Genomic DNA, 21,129 nt, shown 5'->3' on the forward strand with positions numbered 1-21,129 from the left:
GAGGGAGTGATCCTGTGAATTTTGAATTCATAAGGTATGAACAAAAATAAACTTGTAAAAACATGAAAGATTCAGAGATTTGAGATTCACGTGGGGTAAGATTCATGTGGGGTACTTTTAAGTAATACATATTCATTTATACTATAAACCAAAAGTAGAATTAACTTGAAATATCCGACCTTAAGGCTTTTGCATCTAAGATCAGAACTTTCAGGAGAAAGTAGCAACAGATGAAAGGTATTTTAAGTCACAGAAAAGAGGACCAATTTGATAAAAAGAAACTGACCTGATGCAATTATTCCAGTTACGGCTTAAAAAAAAGGGGAGGGGGGGGCCTGATGGATAAGTAATATCTAACTCATGGAAATCAGATAATAGAACACTGATGAATATCAGAAGTGGATTTTAAATACCCACATTGGACACTCTACCTCACTATAATTACTAGAGAGAAAAATTGGAGCAAAAAGAAAAAAGATGACAGATTTGCTGCTCCCAAGACATCCTGCGATTGTTACTAGATCTCTCATAACAAACTTACTTAGAAATTCTCCATTAAGAAATGTATTCGTTTGGAAATAGATTACCACTGGTCCTGTGAAAGGAGAAAAAACAAAAAAAACCAATTTTTCTCCTGGATGGTCTTTCTCCTGTATCTAAGTCTTAACCAATATGAAGCTAAAGGTTAGACTATCTTTTCTTGAAGCTCGTATATAATATAAATGCAAACAGTTAATAAAGAATACTCGCATCTTAAACTTCCAAAGTGCCCAGATAAATCATGGCGATTTTAACCAACTATTCTAATTAAGGCACCCTGTTAACATTTTAGGCCTTAGTTATAGTGATATCCTAAAATGTATATGGCTTTGAAGTTTCTCCTGTCTTCAAAATAAGCTTGTAGCATTACATACTGCCCTGATATTACAAAATGTTAGTGTGTCATGTGCCTAAACTATCACCCCCTACAATCTTGTCCTGTCTCATGGTAGCATCGCATACTTCTATCAATCAGTCTAAATTGCTTCCTGTAAGTGGTAAGGCTTAGGAACTTTCATGCTTTTTCTGAAACCCACCAACTGTTTTCCATGTTAAGCAGCCAAATTCTGTAGGAGCTTGTGGGACAACAATCAAGTGTTTAATGACTCAAAGCCCACCCAGTTATTATTCATATATCCATTCATCCACGTATTCAGAATTTACTAAATATCTACTATATACAATATATTGTTAGCTTTTCAACTAATTCATGTTTGTAAGAAACAAATTTGTAAGCCTTCTATTTAAAATTGTGTGCTCATTTGGGAAGAAAGGAAATCAGGAGAGAAACTAATAAAAACAAAGTATAATACTTTTTGTTATTAAGCACTTACTAAGTGCCAGGAACCTATTATATATCGAATCCCATTTAATCCTCAAAAAAAGGAGTACTGACGTGCTTCTTTAACTTTGATGAGGCATCATTTAAATCCAGTGATCTGCTGTGAACACTTCAGTCTCCAACAAGGAGATAAACGACAATCTAGGGTCTCCACAGACAAATACATGAGGAGTATTACTGGTCAAAGCAAACTTGTAGATTCTCCCTTACTGCACTAACAAAATCTCTAGCTAAACCAGTTTCTTCATCAGCACTTAATTTCTAAGACAAGTACTTTCTTAAATAAAACAAAGTTATGACAAAAGGCCAGGAAATTCCTAGAAAGAAGTAATACTTGAAGTCAGAATGAGACAAATTCTATGTTCTCGTATTTTCTCAGTTCAAGACAATAAGGTGCTGTATTTGTCATTCAAATTTACAGACACCAAAATGTCCTGTGACTGGAACCTCTTCTTGAGTTGGACTGAATTAACTTGAACAACACAATTTGAAGATGAATGAAACAATAATATATGAGTGGAATTATTTCACTGTTATTGAACGCTTTAAGTGGTACAGCTTAGTGATTAAGGGTGTGAGCTTTAGAGTTTAAATTCAGACCTCACCATTTAACTAAACTTGTAAAACTTAAGCAAGTTATTTAATGTCCCTAAGTTTCAGTTTATTCACCTGTAAATTACGGATATTAATACTCCTTTTTTTTTGAGGATTAAATGGGATTCGATACATAATAGGTGCCCGGCACATAGTAAGTGCTTGATAAAAAAAAGTAGTATACTTTGTTTTTATTAGTTTCTCCGATTTCCTTTCTTCCCAAATGAACTCACAATTTTAAATAGAAGGCTTACAAATTTGTTTCTTACAAACATGAATTAGTAGTATCTTTGATTTTGATCTTTAGTGGTTATGAGTTTTGTCTAACAGAGTAAACTTCAATATTCATAGGAGACCCACAGATAGTTTAAGATAGTTATACTGCCATACTGACAGAAACACTGCAAGGTTGGGCTTAATGAAACAAACACAGTACAAAAAGAAAAGAGAGCTTTGAACTCAAAACTTCTATAAGAAAGAGGCAGGCTGAGAAAAACATGCAGTTGCAAAAACATAGGCTCCTTTCCAAGGAAAAGAAATTCAGAGGATGGAACCAAAAGCTCTGAGGGCTGAGCCAAGAGCTAGGGAGATTCACCACTATTAAGTAGAAAGACTGGGTCTTCATCAGGGGACCTTCCAAAGATTTGCTGAGATGGATTTCGGAATTGCTATGGATGAGTCACTCCTTTGTAACCCAGTTTTCCCCTATTTTGAACAGGAATGTTGTAGCAGTTTTCTTTGCCTGCCACCCCCCACCCCCCATTGCAGGTGTGTGTGTGGGGCACAGACTTGTCTCTAGTTTTCAGGTCAGTAGATTGAGAGGAGCTGTACTTAAGGAATTATACCTGAGGAGAATCGTCTGCACCTGGACTGGATTTGATGAGATTCTGGATTCAGGCTAATGTACTGGAATGAGACTTTCGCAGGGATATTAGGAGAGGATGAGAGTATTTTTGCAGGTGTGAGGAAGGTAAAATAAATTGTGGCAGACTGTAGTGCTTTTAAAATAAATTGTGATCAGAGAGTGAACAATCCACCTTCAGAAGGTGGAGCTTAATTTCTCTCCTTTTGAAGAGGAGCTGAACTTAGTGACTCATTAGTAACAGACAAATATGGTAGGAAAGATGGTATTTAATGTCTAAGATTAGGTCTTAAAAGGCACTGCAGGTTCCTCTTTGCTCTCTCTTAGAAACTTACTCTGGGGGAGAACACTCAAATAGCCTCAGGTAAAGGTCCACGTGGCAAGGAACTGTGTGGCCTTCTGCTACCCATGTAAGTGACCCGTTTAAAGAATGGAAACCTCTAGGCCAGTCAAGCCTTCAGGTGACAGCAGCCCTGGCTGACTGATGTCTTGATTGTAAGTGCATGACAGACCTTGAGCCAGAACCACTCAGCTAAACTGCAACTAAATTCCAAGGCACAGAAACAATGAGACAATTAAAGCTTGTTGTGTCAAGTTGCTAAGTTTTGGGGTAATTTGTTATTTAGCAATAGGTAACGAATACAGGCTACTATGTAGCATTTCCTTTGGTGAAAAGAAAATTTATTGTATTAAAAGAAATTTGAAAACCACTGACCTAAAACATGGCAGGTAGACAAAATTTATATACTTTAACAAACTAGATTTTAAATTCACGAGCAAAGATCTAGGGGGAAAAATGATCAATCTATAATTCTTTAAACCTTCTTTGTTTCTATCTGGGCTGAAAATTATCACTCTTGCTGTATGAATATGGAAATGACAACCTATATATCTGCCCTTTCCCATTATTTCATTAAGTTCCCCAAGGTATAAGCAAAATTTGTATTTTTAAGCCGATTTACAAATGAAAATACATACATATTAAAAAATTATATAACCTACTGAAAGTATGCTACCTTTAATTTAATGGGTAAATTATAAAATGAAAACCCTGGCATGGAAATGTAGTTTAGTACCTTTTCCTTTTAAACTTTACAGTTAGAATTGAATGGTTCTCTTTGGAGCACTTCCCAAGGAAATCTCCATGTTTCATAACCCTGAAAAAAATCTGAACTTCATCCCATTCTTTCAGTTGCTTTATACTGTCTGTTACTATAATCATTTGGCTAATAAGTTACTTCTTAAAAACGGTTTCTTTAGAAGAGGAAATAAGTTTGTTATGATCCAAATAATTAACATGCCCTTTAAGTATTTATAAATACAGAAACTCAGGTTTCCATAAAAGAAGGTATTGAACATTTACTCCCTCATGTTGAATTCTCTGGTTAGTCGCCTTTGAATTTAAGCTATACTTAAATTCCTCAAAGCTTGCGTTGCTTTTATAACCTGTACTTGCTGTTATCGAGGCCACTGGTGTAGGAGAATTACTCAGAGTGGAATTCCCCTTTGGCTTTGGACTCAACTTCTGTGATTAAATTCACAAGGGCACAACAAAAATGATTTACCAGGGCCTCCTCAGGCACTTCTAGGCCTCGATGCTTATTTTAGTCCCGAAGTTGGAAACCTTATATGACCTTAACCTGGGCATCATGTGTCTGTGTGTGCGGAACTCTGCCTTAAAGGGCCCATGACTTTTATTATGCATAAAGCTAGAAATTCATTTTGCATCTTAAATCAAGCTCTTCTCTCGTTTTCCATCACTTATACATAAGCTTTGCAATTCCACTAAGGGTAAGAAAACTAACAAATCACTTGAATATGATTTACAAAGTCTGGATATTATTGTGCAGGCTGCTCTGAGTATCAAGGTATCCAAAAGAAAAAGAAAATATGTGCATGAAATGTACCTAACTCATTCCTTCATTCCTAACACTTCAGTCATGCCTTTCATTTCTTCCCGGATATTCAGTCTGAATCGGGTGTCCTTCGCTCAGGACCATCTTTTGTCTTCCTTTAATGAAGCATTACATTCAGAAATCACACAAAGAAAATTTACACCGCCAAGACAACACTCGTTTGTTACTACAGCTTTGCAAATCAAATACATAAATTAGGTGTTCATTTTGCCTCTGAAAGATTGGGGGTAACTTGTCACTCTTCTCCTCCTCTCCTAACCTAAGAGTTAAGATACCTCCTACTTCATTATATCGAGGCTTCAAAGGACAATTACAGCCTTGTAATTATTTCAACTCACAGGACTTTGCAAGATCTGAGTAACTCGTTTCCTCTGCTCCATCATATTGAAGTCTTGTCGTAGATCAGGAGACATGTTCCTCTCCCTGATGTATTCTGGGTCATTTTCATTGATGCGGTCAAAATACCTCTCTTTGTGAGGCATGCTGGGAGGAGGAGGAGTAGTGATCACGCCTTGGCTGGCATCTGAACTCATGCTTCAAGCCTGTGAGTCCCCTTATCTGTAACAATAAACACAAAGGAGGAAATTCATGGTAAATTCATTACTAAATTCAAATTTTACATTGGTCAAGCAGAACTTTTTTTTTGCCCTCAGAATAACAGTGGTAATTTTCTTTAAAAAGCGGCTTCTCAATAAATATTAGAACAATTTTTTATTAAGGTAAAAATATCTTAGATTATAACACTAAATTGGAAATGGATATTTTCAGAGCTAATGGAAACTTGTGGTTCAATTATAATAATGTCATCAACTGTTGTTGCATTTTTAAAGGGACGACCAAAATACAGAAAAGTAAAATGCCGAAATTCCATAATTAGTGAGTACTGTTAGTAGAGCTTCCCTTTTCTCTCTTACTCATGATTATATGTTAGACTAAACTCTGGCCATATTTAATAATCACTACCTTTTATAGTGAATGTAATTTACTAACATATGAGAGAAACACAGCTTTTAAGTTCTTTAAATGATTCAACAACTTCCTGGGGAAAATGTAGGAATTATTAAGTTGGCTAGACTACCTAACTTTACTTCAAACCCCCAAATAAGAAACACTAAAAAGCTGTTCAGAAAATACATGAACAGCTGATTCACTTAATTATCATGATTTAAGCTATACATTTGGGCTTTGCTATAGCTGAGCACCTAACCAACTAGATAGGTCAACAGGACAGTCATCTAACATTCCCCGCTCACCCCAGCCTGTGATCTCTGTGTTACATGTTCATGAAATCATCTAGCTCAGTGTTTTGCAAATTGTCTAGTGTGATTTTCTCCAATTCGCTGTGGGCCACTATTTTTGTAAAATACAAAATTATGCATTTAGATATCATGGCATTGCCTAACTGCAAGAAGTTTCTAAACACTTAATATCACAGTCTGCACTCGTCACAGACTGGGAACACACAGTCCAGTCTGCAGACTGGCACTGGATCCTTGAACCAGAGATGTAGAGTAGCAATGACCTAGCAGAGAGTAACAGTCACTGCCAACTAAAGGAGTACTTTGTTGAACTTTCAGAAGTGAATAAGGCAGTAAGCCTAAATCAAGAGGAAGGAAGACCACTGATTAGTGTCTTCTTTTCTCTAATTCTTTTCAACTGAGTATAGAAAATTCAAAAATGTACAAGGGAGGAGAAAAGGAAATAAAAAAGGAAATTGTAAAAACAGTTTTGCTTAACACTTTTTTTTCTACAGGTGGTGACTTCCATTCAAATGCAACCTGTTTAATATATATGACTGGGTAACAGGAAAACCTTTCTGACTAACTATAGAATGGTATTTTTAAAAGTGATTATTTGTTTGGTGGGAAGAAGCACTTCAGAGTAAGGGGAGTTAAATGTAAAACATCCAAGTATTATTTTTCCATTTATGTAGAAAACTAAGAGAAGTCTCTATGGACCTGCAACTCTGCAGATTCTTCACACCTCGAAGTCCCAGCAAAACACTTTTCTAGATAGATCCACGAGGGGAAAGGCTAAGGTCACTTTCATCTTAGAAATCTGCATCCTTGATAAGACCAGAGGCATCTGGTCTGTCTTTTAAACACAGTAACGACCAACGAGGTTACTGAATTTGTCTCTAATAATAGTCTTCTCTGATAGAGTTCATCTCTAAAGCTTCCTTGACCCAATTTAGCCCAAGCAAACTAATTCTAGGACATTAAAATGAGTATGTGATAATGAAATGTGTTCTTCACAGGATAAATTGTCAAGTTTTTTTTTCTTTTTTATACAACATCCACTACTAATGGAATGACCCTGGCCTCATTATATTCTCCAAGAATTAGGTTTTGCTGTGGGTACTGTTATTAGCTTGGCTTACCAACCTACGGTATTTACCATTATCTTGCTATTATCCAAAAATGTGGTGCACAGAGCACCAACTGTAAGAAACTTTTCTCATATGCAGCTGGGTTATCAGAAGTCTAGAGGTCTAACCAATCTTTGGAACCTAATTTTCTTAGAAGCTATTTATAACAAGTCCATTTGAACTTCTTTAAACAGTTTACTGCTAGCAGATAGGAGCTTTAAGGAGAATTAAATTCACATATATTAGTAAATGTCATGCTGACTTTAAATGGCCAAGTACAGACTAAGTGGGTACTCAATTAACAATTGGGACATCATTTAACAAAGGAATCAATTCTATTTTAGTTTACCACAGTAGGTCACTGGCTTCTTAAGCCATTTTTAAAAAGACAGTCCACAAATATTGCCTTCAGCTGGATATCACCTATTCCTCTATCCCCAAGGCACTATTTAGCTTAATGGAGAATAGAGTTAGATAATAAGCTTGTGTCTAATTGAATTCGCTGATGTTTATAAAATAATCTTATGAAAAACACAGCAAAAAGTAAAGAACTGTGGTGGTAAATTCACTTCATTGTCCCAGTATTGGTTTAAGAAACTGATAAATGAGACACTAATAAGTAAAAGCTTACAGTTTGAAGAACTCTTGATGAACACATTTTCAGATGAGGAAGATACATCCAACCACCCATTTTAATAATAAAAGAACATACTATATATGTACAACACTTTATTGTTTATAGCATCTCTTACACCTTTCTTACTTTATCTTTGCAACTACACAATGAGATAGAGGTTGATAATCTAGAGGTTCAGTGGATGAAACATCCTGCCCCAAATCCTACTGCTTGTATCTTAGTCAATATGCAAAGCTACAACTTCTGTCTCCTAGTTCACTTTATAATGACACGTACTATTTCATATATCATAAAACGTAAGAAGGCTACAAAGTTTAGAGTCTTTCATTCTACATTCTGTCCTGAATATTTAACAACTGGAGCTTATGGAATCTGTCAAAAAATGAGGAAATGACACCAAAAAAAGAGATACAAAATTGGAAATGACTCAAAACACTCTGACCTTTTTAAAACTTCAAAAGTTCATTATTTAACTTAGCTTTTTAATACAAGAAGTTTGAAAGTTTTATGTACTTGGAATAAGAATTAGGAATTTATATAAAGGATATAAAACAAAGAATAGTAACCTGTCATTTAAGTATTCTATACATAGATGCTGAACAATCAGAGTTTTATATAGATTTTAAGCCAATCTTAAGCACAACTGATTATCTGCAATTTCACACACTAAGCACTACCGAGTAAACTGTTATTTCAAGTCTTGAAAAAATTTAGGATCCACAAGATTATTTGAACATAAACAGAATTCAGAAAAATATGGGAGAAGCTTGCAGCATTATTCACAATAGCCAAGATGGAAACAACCCAACTGTCCATTGATGGATGAATGGATTAAAAAATGTGACACACACACACACACACACACACACCAATATTATTCAACCATAAAACGGAAATCCTGCCATTTTCAACAACTTGGATGGACCGTGAGGGCATTATCTAAGTGAAATAAGTCAGACAAAAAAAAAACAACCTTGTACATGCAATGTTCATAGCTGCACTACTCACAACAGCCAAAAGGTGCAACCAACCCAAATGTCGGTCAACTGATGAATGGATAAACAATAAATGCAGTATGTCCATATAATGGAATATTATTCAGCCATAAAAGGAACGAAGGACTGATACAGCTACAACATGGATGAACCTCAAAAACATTATGCTAAGTAAAGAAGCCAGACACAAAGGCTATGATTCCATTTACACGACGTATCCAGAATAGGCAAATCCAAGGAGACAGAAAGCAGATTGGTTGTTGCCAGGGGCTGGGGAGAAGGACAGAGATTGGCTGCTTAATGGGTTTCTGTTTGGGCTGAGGAAAAAGTTCTGAATCTAGATAGTGTGATGGCTGCACAGCACTGAAAATATACTTAATGCCACTGAACTGTACATTTTAAAATGGTAAATTTTATGTTATATGTATTTCACCACAATAAGAAAATTAACTCAAAATGGATCACAGACTTAACTGTAAAACTATAAAACTTTTAGAAAAAAAATAAGAGTAAATCTTCAGGATCTAGGGCCCATACTCCACAAAGGAAAAGTGATATATTGGACTTGACTAAAATTTAAGATGTTTGTCTGCAAACACCTCTTAAGAGGATAAAAAGACAAGCTACAGACCATGAGAAAAAAATTTGCAAACCACATATCCAACAAAGGACTGGTATGTATAATATATAACAAACTACCAAAATTCAACAGTTAAAAAAAAAAAATCAAACAGTTCAATTAGAATATGTTGAAAAAATATGAACAGACACTTAAGAGGATTATAAATAAACACACATACATGGTAAATTAGCACATAAAAAGATGTTTAGCATCAATAGTCATTAGGGAAATGCAAATTAAGATCACAAGATACCACTACACAAGTAGCAGAATGGCTGAAAAAACAGTGATAGCCCCAAATGCTGGAGAAGATGCCGAGAAACTGGATCCCTTATACATTGCTAATGGGAATGTAAAGTGGTACAGCAACTCTGGCAAGCAGTTTGGCATTTTCTTAAAAACTAAATGTGCAACTACTGTATTAATTACTCAACAATTGAACTGGTCATTTAACCCAGAAAAAGGAAAACATATGTTTTCATAGCAAAACACAAAAATCTATACCGAAATTTTTAGTAGCTTCATTTGTAACCATCAAAGATTGGAAACAATCTAGATGTCCTTCCACAGGTGATTGATTAAACAAACTGTGGTACATTCACATTATGTAATATTGTAAATGCAATGAAAAGGGGTGAATTCTGATACATACAACAGCCTGAATAGGTCTCCACTGAATCACACTGAGTGAAAAAAGCCAATCCCAAAAGGTTACATACAGCATGATTCCATTTATATAATACAGCATGTCCTCAAATGTTTCTTTATTATTAATATGGTGATTAGCTGCTCTAGGAACTTAACTTTTGTTTACATCAAGTAGCTTATGGTAAAATTGGTTTCGCTATATGTCATTTCGCTTAAAGTCACAGAACCTATTCATGATGTTAAGTGAGGACTTGCTGTATTCTTCAAATGACAAAATTATAGAAGTGGGGAACAGGGTAGTGATTGCCAGAGGTTGGGGAACGACATGCTCAAGAGGGTGGGAGATGTAGAGGAAGGAGAGAGGTGGGTGTGGTTATAAAAGGGCAACACGAGGGATCCTTGTGGTGATCAAACTGTTCTGTATCTTGACTGTGGTGGTGGATACAAGTACACGTGATACAACTGCACAGAACAGGGCGCACGCGCGCGCACACATGAGACTACAAGCAAAACTGAGAAAAACTGAATTACCGAATTAAGACACTGGATTATACCAATATCCTGACTGTGATGTTATAGTATACTATAGTTTTAAAGATGTTACCATAGGGGGAAAGTGAGTGAAGGGTACACAGGATCTCCCTGTATTAATTCCTACAGTTACATGTAAATCTACAATTATGTCCATCAAAATAAAAAGTTTAAGTTTTTAAAAGGCCATTCTATAATAATGGCCTAGTTTCTATTTCACATAAGAATATGATCAACTGCAGCAGGGTAAAGCTTTCAGTTATTTTTAGACATTTTCTTCACCACAATGTATTTACAGGTCAAAACTAAATTGTACCTGAATAAAAATGCATAGATCCTGTTCACATCTACTGGTCACTGAAAAATATTTCTCATGATGACGGTCTAGAGCAGTTTTGAATCTTAAAGTCTGGTTACATAACAGTTTACTCAAATTAAGGACAGTTAAGCTCTCAGGAGACAAAATAAAATATTGTAAAAAAGCATTGAATGGATGCTGTTGAGATTTCAGTATTAGTCTTTATAAGCCAGCAGACACAGCAAGAGGAAATATAAACTCAGCGTTGGACTCAATCAAGTCTTTGCATTTCCACCAATGGCGGTGTGACATTAGAATAGCCATGGACTATTCATTCACCAAGTGTCTGAGCATCTACAATGTGTCAAGGTCCTACTATGTGGGGCCACAACAGCAAGTAAGACACAGCTCTTCCTCTGTAAAAAGGCAGTTACATCATACAGGTTTCATGATCAACTGTAAAATAAAAGGACTATTCTCACAAGACCCTTCGGATTTTCTGAGTTCTTATATCATATGATCCTGCTGGTGTCTGCTGATCTAGTCCCAAAATGAGGCAGATAAAGACCCTTGATATGGGTTAGGATTCATAACAGCTAGTGATTTTCTAACAATAATTAGGTGTTCCTTACTTCAGTGATGGGTTATAGCATTTAAAAACAGCTATCAGTTACTAAACTCTTACTCTGTGCTAACCAAAGGAATTTACATACGTTCAGTCATTTACTGCTCATAATCCTATGAAGTAGGTGTTATCCATTTTACAGGAAGAAATAAAGTCACTGAGAAGTAACTTGTCTCAGGTCAAAGAGCAAGCCAGTGGCGGACCAGCAATTTAAATCTAGTCTATAGATCTCTAAAGTCCAGGATCTTAATCACAACCCAGACCCAGGGGCAGCTAGTAATTTCTTTGAAATGTCAATTCCAGCTATTCAGTACCTCTGATGGGTTGAAAAGGTTTTACACAGGATCGAAAAGGGGGGAAAAAAAAGAAAAAGAAAAAAGGAAAAAAAAAGAAAAAGAAAAAAAAAGTACCAGAATTGCCATAGCTCAGGGGGTCAGGCATCTTCACTATACTGCCTCACAAGGAGGGATGTTTTAAGGGAAGTAAGTTGTAGCTTCTAGCTCCTCATAACCCTGAACAACTAAACCTAACATAACTATTTCTGCTCCAGGTGACACGAGAAATAACTCAGTTCCAGGGCTCCTCTTTAAAATTAACCAACACTATTTTTAATACCACACTACTATATACAGTCATGCTTTCTAGAACTTCAGAGCAATATAAACCAGTGCAAACCAGTATGAACTCCATTAGGGGGGAAAAATTAGTCTTTTAACAGTGTTCTTTGAATTGAATCATGAGGAAAACAGATTTTTTTTTTTTTTAAGTAATGTTATAAAACTTGTCAACACTATGGGTTTTCCTCTGGCCATGCAGATTAGAAACAAGATATCAAGCATAAACAAAATTCTAGTTTTAAAAACCTTATCCAAATATTTATGCAGTAACTATTCAACATGTATGTTTAAAGAACATTAAGTTCAAGACAAAAATAGATGAAATACTCTAGAACAGTGGCTTTCAAACCTTTTAAAAATGAAATAAATAATACATTTTATATTGTAATCACATACAAATACATTAGATATAAAACTGAAATAAATTCATGACATGACTTTCCCTTACTATGTTGTACCTTCTGATATTTTCTCTTTTAATCTATTTCACTTTTTAAAAAAATGCTGGTTAAATTGATTCATGATCTACTGAGTTGTGACCCCCAGTTTGAAAAATACTACCCTAGAAACTCTAAGCGATGGTCAGATGGGAAACAGAAAGGAAAAGAGAGAGAAAGGTCGGGGGGGGGGGGATATGGGAGAGGACAGCGAAATGAACATGTGCTAGAGAGACAGAAAAAAATAGGAAATGACTCCTTGATTTTTTTTTTTTTTTTTAAAGAAATGTTTATAGCAGGTTATAGAAATAAGATCCTAGTGATTTGGGGGATCATTAAATTTTCCTCCATTTGGGCACTCAGAAAATGTCATATGTATGACTCCATGTCAGGTTTCTTCATCGTCTTCATTTCTCTTGCCTCTTACCTACTTGCAGTTCAGCTGTCCAGATCTCTCTGCTCCTGTCTGAGGTCCCCACAATGGCAGGGTACTCCCTACGCGGCAGCTGAATCGAATTATTTTACTATGTCACAACTCCTTCCAAATCAATCTGGTTTGTGTTATTTCCAGGCTGGGAATGGTAAAAACAATCTTGTGAAAAGTTACTACTTATAAAAAGTCTTTCCAAACTTAAAGTTCTTGGCAGTTTTAACAGCTTTCTCTAGAATATAAGCAACAAGGGTGGCTGTGCTTTCAAGTACCAGGTCTATTATTCCATATTTAAAACAATAATCAAAGATATGCCAAGACTTCAAAGCAGGATATTTGGTTAAGACAATATAACAGCTTATGTACTGAGTCAGAGTGTTTCTTGTTGAAGGTTACTATAAATTTGTGAAAGTAAAGTTCTAGAGAACAACTTGGACTCTGCACAAACTATGACAAGCCACGTCCTCAAATCGACCCGTGAAATTTTATTCATTTTAAATTCTAAAAGACATGAACTAGTTTCAACTGCTAGCCAAATTTTTATATACAACTAACATGTAATTGATAGATCTACAAAAGTAGATACAAGAAAAATGAAAAAACAAACAAACTGGCATTGAGGAGCACTGAGTAATAAAGATGCCACTTTCTAAGTGCCCCAGTGGAAGATTTAATTATCCTATAAAGCACTAGGATCCTGTGCTATAATGGCTATTGATTCTATGAGAGCTGTCTTGGAATATTTCAGACTAGATTCAAGGATCACATTTTACAGATGAGAGGATATACTCAGAGATGTTGAGTGACTTTTCTAAAGCTACAATGCTCAAGTATCAGATATTGCTATAAAATCATAATAATGACACTAATTAGCATTACCATGTCAGTCACAGATTGCTCCATGGTCAAAATTTACTCCTTCAATGAAATACAAGAAAAAAGTAGGCCCATCACACGCAGTTCATGCAGGTATTTTATAAATACCATTGACTGAGACGAACAGGCTTATAAATGAATTTAATGGCATGACTGTCTGCCTGTCAAGCATGCACAGAAAAATAAATAGATGTACGAATGAAGTAGTTGTACAGTCGTGGTTTGCTTGACCTAAATAACTAAGGAACACATTTGCTTTCAGTAACTGGATTTTGAAAGATTAAGAAGTATCCACTCACACATTCCTAATAAGTCAAGGATCTGCCTTTTCACTTAAATTCGTTGAAGGCTTTGAAGCAAAAGTTAAGAGAACATCTAGTCCAAATCTCGTTTTCCAGATTAGACAACTAATGAAACAAGTCTTCCTAAAGAGATACACCCAAGAGGATACGCTTGGCATCATCAGGGGTGATCTAAGTTCTCCTAGTCCAGGGCCCTTTCCATGACACAATATTGCTTTCTCATAATCCGTCACCTTATATATTTGGTCTTCTTTCCATCAGTATTTACCAAACCAGACAAGTAAGGTGCAGAAGGACAAGGAGTGTTAGGAGACGGGCAGACCAAGAAACGTAGCAAGATAGGCAAGTATGGACGGGATCATAAAATGCCAAGAACATTCCACACAAGTTTGAGTTCCAAACAGAAAGGACCTACCTGCAGGGTAAGGGCTCTTAAACCAGTTCAAGTCCATCTGAAAAACCACCCCACAGGCAATGATCAGTATTTTGAAGTTGTTACTGTCAATCTAAGAGATGCCTACGGTGTCTTCACTAGAAGTTATCAAAACTGCATTGATTACACCCTGGGTAACAATAAATTATGTTCAAGTTTACACTTTTACCACTCAAATTAATTTAGCATCATTTTGAAAGAGTTGAGGGCCTTTAACTACTTATAATGAAACAAATCAACCCTCAGAGAAAGACTGTGTTGGCAGCATCCCCACTCCATAGATACGGAAACTGAGGTTTAATAATTTGCCTCAGATAACCAAATGTTCGTCACCAAATAAGGAATTATTCAAGGTTACAGATCTTAATAGGTGTGGAAGATTTGAACAAAAAAGATGAAATGACTCAAAGGACTGTCATTTCCTAGAAGTATTACAATTTTGATTATGGCTTTTCTTTGTGGTGCCTAAAAATATATCACAATATTTGGCACCAAAATAGAAATGACAAATGTTCTTAAAGTAGTAAAATTTAAAAATCTTGTATGGCTATCAAACTGGTTTAAGTGTAGAAACTTAACTCTCTCTGTCCTCTGGCCAGAATAATATGATTGATCCAAATCATTCTTAAATTTCTGAATCCTTTTTTTGTTGTTCTTTTAAAATGACTTCTGTTAAGTATATCTTTAAAATAAAAGTATATGTAAATTCTAAATTTCAATTTAAAAGTCTAGGAAACAATGAACCTACAGTTGATTAGTAAAAGATACTGTTAGTCTTAGTTAAAAACCCAATTTAAAGTCAAGGGAGAAATACCAACAATAAGAAAATATACCAGTAACAGTAGAAGAACCTATTACATTACTAAATGTCCTATACTTAATGGAAATTGACAGCTGACTCAGCATCCATTGGGGAAAAAAAAAAAAAGAAAGAAACAGAAAGCTGTCAATTGGAGGCCATAGCTACGAAAGCATTTTGGTTTCCAACTCTGTTTTATAAATAATGCTGCTAACTAAGATAAACTTTTTTAGCAAACATGAAAATACACCTGTGCTTGTACAACTGGAGCTTTACAGTAGTTAGATGCAATCATAATATACATTGTTCAAGATGTAAGTGCAGAGCAATAAGTACAAAAACTTCAAGTAGGGGCTTGCTAGGTCAACATTTAGCAGGTGATCCAAAGACTAAAGGCAGTAACTGCTGGACGAAGTGGAGAATACATCTAACCTCTTTCTCACTAAAGTTCCAATAACTGATGAAGAATATTTTATTGCTCAACATTACCTGTTGTAGGGAAAAGTGAGCTGGACTTCTGTATTTGAAGAGTAGGAATTGGGGAGAAGAGAGGCAGTTACGTGCTTAGCTATTGGTAGGAGTGGAAATAACATTCACTGGTAACTTGAAAAACAAATCTTTCATTATAAATGTATTGATTATAATGGCCATGCAAGGGACAGAGTCACAAACTTGAAAACACGTATAAAAGGTTCAGAGGAAGTATATTTTCTCAAGTCCAAACTCAATCATTATCTAGACTTAGCTCAAATTGTTCCCAACGTGAATCATGTGGAAAAGCAAATATAAAACCGTTTTTTAAATAAATAAAAATGTAGTCTTGTAAAATGATGAGTAAAACAATCAACCAGAGATGCAATCTCTCAGGTCAAGGAACCCCAAAACAACGGCCTTGGTGCCTTTCCCTCCTTTCTGCAAATTATGATGAAAACTTAGTATATATTCCCTCAGTCATAATTTGTCTTCAATATGGAGTTTTTGGAAATGGCTGGAAAAAAAAAAAAGGAGGAATTTTTATTTTTTATTCCTAAGAGGAAGTTGACAGAGACAAGTGGATTGATTACTCAAATGTGACTCTCGGACATTTAGTTTCTGTTATTAAGTCCCCTGGTATCAGTGAAATTTTAAAAATTGAGATCCAGGAAACTATTCAGAACTTGACAGCTCATGATAAATGAGAGGTTTTAAAAAGTGGAATCACTGGAGATTATGATTTTTAAAGAAAGATTCATTGCTCTCAATTTCTGGACATAACTTAAGCCTTTGGTTCTTTACTATTTGGAACACAGCCCCTTCTGGGCAAAAAGCTTTTTTTTTTTTAAAGAAATATAAACTCTCACATACTTCATGAACTAAAGTCTATTTAATTATTTGTGCAGCACTGAGCTTGAAAATTTAAAGCCCTTGATTTTGACATTTTCTTGAGAACAATGTTTGAGGTCAAATTCACTCTTACCTATTACTGTATATCTACTCTAGAAACCAGGAAACTTTCCAAAGTGAGTATCAGAATACAAGTAATATAGAAAACTTAACTCTCTGAAATTACAATCTGACACCTACTTATTTCTCAAAGATTTTGAACTCAAGAAATTCTAGTTCCTCAGTCTGAAGAAATGCAAATAATCCTACAAAACTCATTATTAAAAATGAGTTGAGGTTTGCAAAATCAAACATTCACCCAAAAAGCTAACCTAGAAAATTGATTTGTTCCTGTGAACAGTACTTCTAATGGACCATCCCTAATGTGGTCATTGTGACCAATGATGGGCATGAGGGAGGCTGGAAGGACACAAAAAACGAGGCAAAGTCCCTTATTTTAAAAACTAGAGGAAAATATGAAAAAAACCCAAAAGTTAAAGAACACAGGGTATGAGTACATCCCAAGAGTTCATTTTGATCTCCTATTTCAGGTATTCCAGCTAAAGATTTTTGGCTTTTATGGCTATAAATTATAAAATACAGCTGCAAAAACCAATCCAAAAGTTGTAAGTAACTCAATACATCGTTACTGCAAAGAAGTCTGATTTGAAGGAGCTCCTACTTTCAGATTCGGCTAGTAAGGAGGATTTTAAGGTCATCACCGTCTCATCTGTCCCCCACCTCCCACCCTATGGAAAGTCTAATATTAAGCCATGAAAATACAACTTATTAATAAGCACAGATAGTACCTGAAAATCACTTTCAAAAATAACTTGTCATTTTAGAAATCGGAAAACAGTTTTAAGTGGAAGTCCATGAAGAGAGATAATTATCAACCTCAGAAATCTGTTTTGTAAAAAAAATCTACTTTTGTGAAACTAGCTTTTTCTAGTGAATCATCTTTAGATCTAAAGTTCAATAATACGTACAGTACTGGGTTGAGTAGTGTCCCCTAAAATTCATGTCATTACCTCAGTGTGTGATCTTGAAAATAGGGTCTTAATTTACAATCAAATTAAGATGAGGTCATACTGGATTAGAACAGGCCCTAAATCTACTGACTAGTGTCTTTATAAGAGAAAAGTGAGAGAGAGGTGGACACAGAGACACAGAGGAGACACACAGGGGAAAAAGCCATGTGACGATGGAGGCAGAGCTTGAACTGATGCATCTGCAAGCCTAAGCACAGCAAGAACTGCTGACAACTACCAGAAGCTAGCAGTTGGTAGTCCCTGAACTTGGACTTCTGGTCTCAGAAACTGTTGTTTTCAGCCACTCATTTTGAGGTACTTTGTTATGGTAGCCCTAGGAAACCAGTACACATACTGTTCCAATGGAACATACTGTTCCAATGGAATTTCCATCCCAATAATACCTATTTTTAGCAGGCATTTTACCATCATAACAATGTGGATAGCACACCTTTGCTGAATCAAGGTCAGCCCTTTAGAAATAAAAAATCAAAATAGCAACCTGAACATTGGATATATGTAATGGCAATGCAACACAGATGTCTTCACAATGGCATGACTTTTGCAAACTACAATGTTAGACTGAGAAATAATGTTTTCATGAAAGTCTGAAGCAAGAAGATATGAATGTTCTTGTTACATCAGATTCTGAATAGAAATTTCTTTGTAAAACTCCATGAAGATTCATGATGAATGCCAAGCACAAATTAAAGGTGTAGGGGACTCCGCTGCTTCCATCATACCTGAAACAATATTAAAGCAGTCCTCAAATTATAAAATATTAGTCTGATGGAATGTCTTTTCATTTAAGCAAAGGTGGATTTAAAAAGCTACTTGCTCAGGTTAGCAAATCTTTTGCCATGTGTATTTCTGCCCTTCTCCCCACTTAAGACCCCTAAATCCTAACCTACAGATTCATCTAGAACGGTGTTAGGAATTGTTGCTAAATAGGCTTGTTGATTTGTTTAAGGTCTAGGCTCTGACCTGGTATAAAATAAGATTTAACCTTAAAAAGTAAGCCAAGTTGATATAAATAAGAATCTTGAAAATGTGTGCATACATTTTGATATTTTATGACAATTAAGTTACATAAGAGAAAATTCTTTTTTGACATGAAGACAGAGAGGAGACTGGAGATTATGGGAAGATGGCGTCAACAACCCAGGTCTCTAATCCATAGCTGGAAACAGAAGTCTTAATACCTGCACGTATTAAGTGAGAAAAAACAGGAAAATCTGAAAGAAGACCTAAAAAGTCTAATGTCAAATTCAGGGAAAAAGAGAAAGCATTTAACTAACCCATCATTTAATTGATGGAGGAAAGTTTATCAAAAACAGAAATGCAGATTTTAAAGGATGAAGACTATCTTTGTAAAGATGACAGAGAAACAAAACTGTAATTCCAATAACAACTCTTCCAAGAAATAAATTGTTACCTAATTAGAACCAAAACAGGAATAGCATCTTTAGAATTTAAAAGTGTTAGAGTTTAATAGAAGATATTATTACATCTAGTCCTACCTTCTCATTTCTCTATATGAAGAAACAGGTCCCAAAAGAGACTGTGACTTGCCCAAGTCCCTCAATTTATCTTACTCAAGACTTTTCACATTAGTAGCATATGATACATAGAATGTAGATATGATGTCATTATAAGAAACGATTTAAAACATGAACTGCATTTAAAAAATTCCTTTAACTAAAGGTTTGTGCATTGAACTAATTTCAGAAGCTACTGTAAATTAAATGAAATGTTCATTTTTATGTAAAAGAGAAAATTCACCTAATGCCTCAAGCTCAAATTTCTTGATTTTAAGGGGTTTGTAGATATGCATTCAGTGTTAAAAAATACACAGATTTTAAAAATGTGTTTTCATAAGAATTTAGGGCCATTCACACCATTTCCTTTTTTTTTAAAATTTATTTTTTAAACACACCATTTCTTAATAATGAGAATGCTTCCCTTTCAAACTTTCACAGCAGTAAACTGTATGAGTCAGCTGTTTGTGCCCACTTCACACATGCTGAAGGGTCCACTTAAATTGCTTGCTATAGTTCAAACTCAGGCTGGGAGCAGAATTCTTATTTTTCGGAAGCTCTCAAAGACAAGATTCACAGCTTAGTTCTGCAGTGCTTATTTAGCTGGACTTACATCAAGTACTTTACTGTTAATTAAAAAGCAAGCTTTGCGGTGCTTAGTAACTTAAGTCGCTATCCTGAGTTTGGTAAATATTTTGTGTCTACTTTTGATCTCTACTGTTAAGGACGGGTTCTATACAGTTGTAAAGTGGTTGCAAGTGTTATTTCAAACAACTGACAGGTGGTATGGACACTACAACCTTTGGGGTTCACGGTTACAACTGAGAAGCACAAAACTACCTACTATAATTTACCACAACACCATTTTCTTAGCCCCTCCCTCAAGAGAAAAGAAAAAGCATCCTAGAGGCCTAACTTAAAAAAATACTTAGGAATCAGTCTGGGGGTTTCTACAATTCAGGCTCTGAAAACAGGATGAAGAAGACTTCATGTCTATCCCCCGTAGACTTAGAGGGAAATGATGCCTCTCCTCTCCCAAACAAGACATTTCCCTGACTGAGGCTTTGCGAACCTTATTTCTCACACATGTGAACGGTTTTCCCCTCTGATCTTCATCCATCCAAATTTTAATCCATATTTGGAGTTCTTAATTCAAAAGCCATCTCCTTCCATCATGGTTTCCCCAATCTCTTCCAACAGAATTAGCCTCCCCCGCTTAGTGTTCCCAAAGTGCTTTATCACTCTGTGTTGCTTTTATTTGAGTATGTCTGTCTGCCCCAGTAACTGGGTCAACATCTTTTTCCTTTCTTTACCATCCACTTAAAGTTACTCAATAGGGGTTATTAAACTGAGTGAGGTGAGTAGGGCTGTTGACTCATAATATCCCATTCTCTATCTGTCTCAGAATAAACTAGGGCAGAGAATCTAGATGACCCTTGAAAACTGGGCTAATCATGGTTTGATCAGAATGGCCAGGTATCCAAGATGGTTGAGGTAGTAAATATTGTGACCTGCATATGACATGTCTTAAGATGACTGAAAAGTAATCACAACAAAGTACGAAGATACAAAAATAGAAATTATAAAACACAAATCTTTCCTTACTGTTGACTTTTGAGACCAGGTACAAATAATGCTACAAAAATGTCATCTTGAAATAATCACAAAAACTACTGACTGACTCAAACAGCAAACACTAAACCACTCGTTAGGTGAAGGGATGAGGTGATAAAAGGCACAGGTCTAGGTCCTGCCCTTAAGGACTTTCCGGTTTAACTGAAGAGAGAACTAAAACACGACAACGTGGAAGATAAGTGACAGTAAAAA

General features: G+C 35.5%; 1 protein-coding gene across 13 annotated transcripts in view; it reads right to left on the minus strand.

Annotated features, from left to right (window-relative positions):
• The window catches only part of ADD3 (adducin 3), a 109,046-nt gene that overhangs the window by 25,070 nt on the left and 62,847 nt on the right, over positions 1 to 21,129 (minus strand). For all 13 annotated transcript variants that reach the window (XM_019725096.2, XM_074339082.1, XM_074339084.1 and 10 more), the window contains one exon: positions 5,092 to 5,311. In XM_019725096.2, coding sequence (XP_019580655.1) covers positions 5,092 to 5,286 — 195 coding nt within the window. In that variant the 5' untranslated portion in view covers positions 5,287 to 5,311. The remainder of the gene's footprint in view (positions 1 to 5,091; positions 5,312 to 21,129) is intronic.

Source organism: Rhinolophus sinicus, linkage group LG07, assembly GCF_036562045.2.
Source record: "Rhinolophus sinicus isolate RSC01 linkage group LG07, ASM3656204v1, whole genome shotgun sequence".
Taxonomy (NCBI): Eukaryota; Metazoa; Chordata; class Mammalia; order Chiroptera; family Rhinolophidae; genus Rhinolophus; species Rhinolophus sinicus.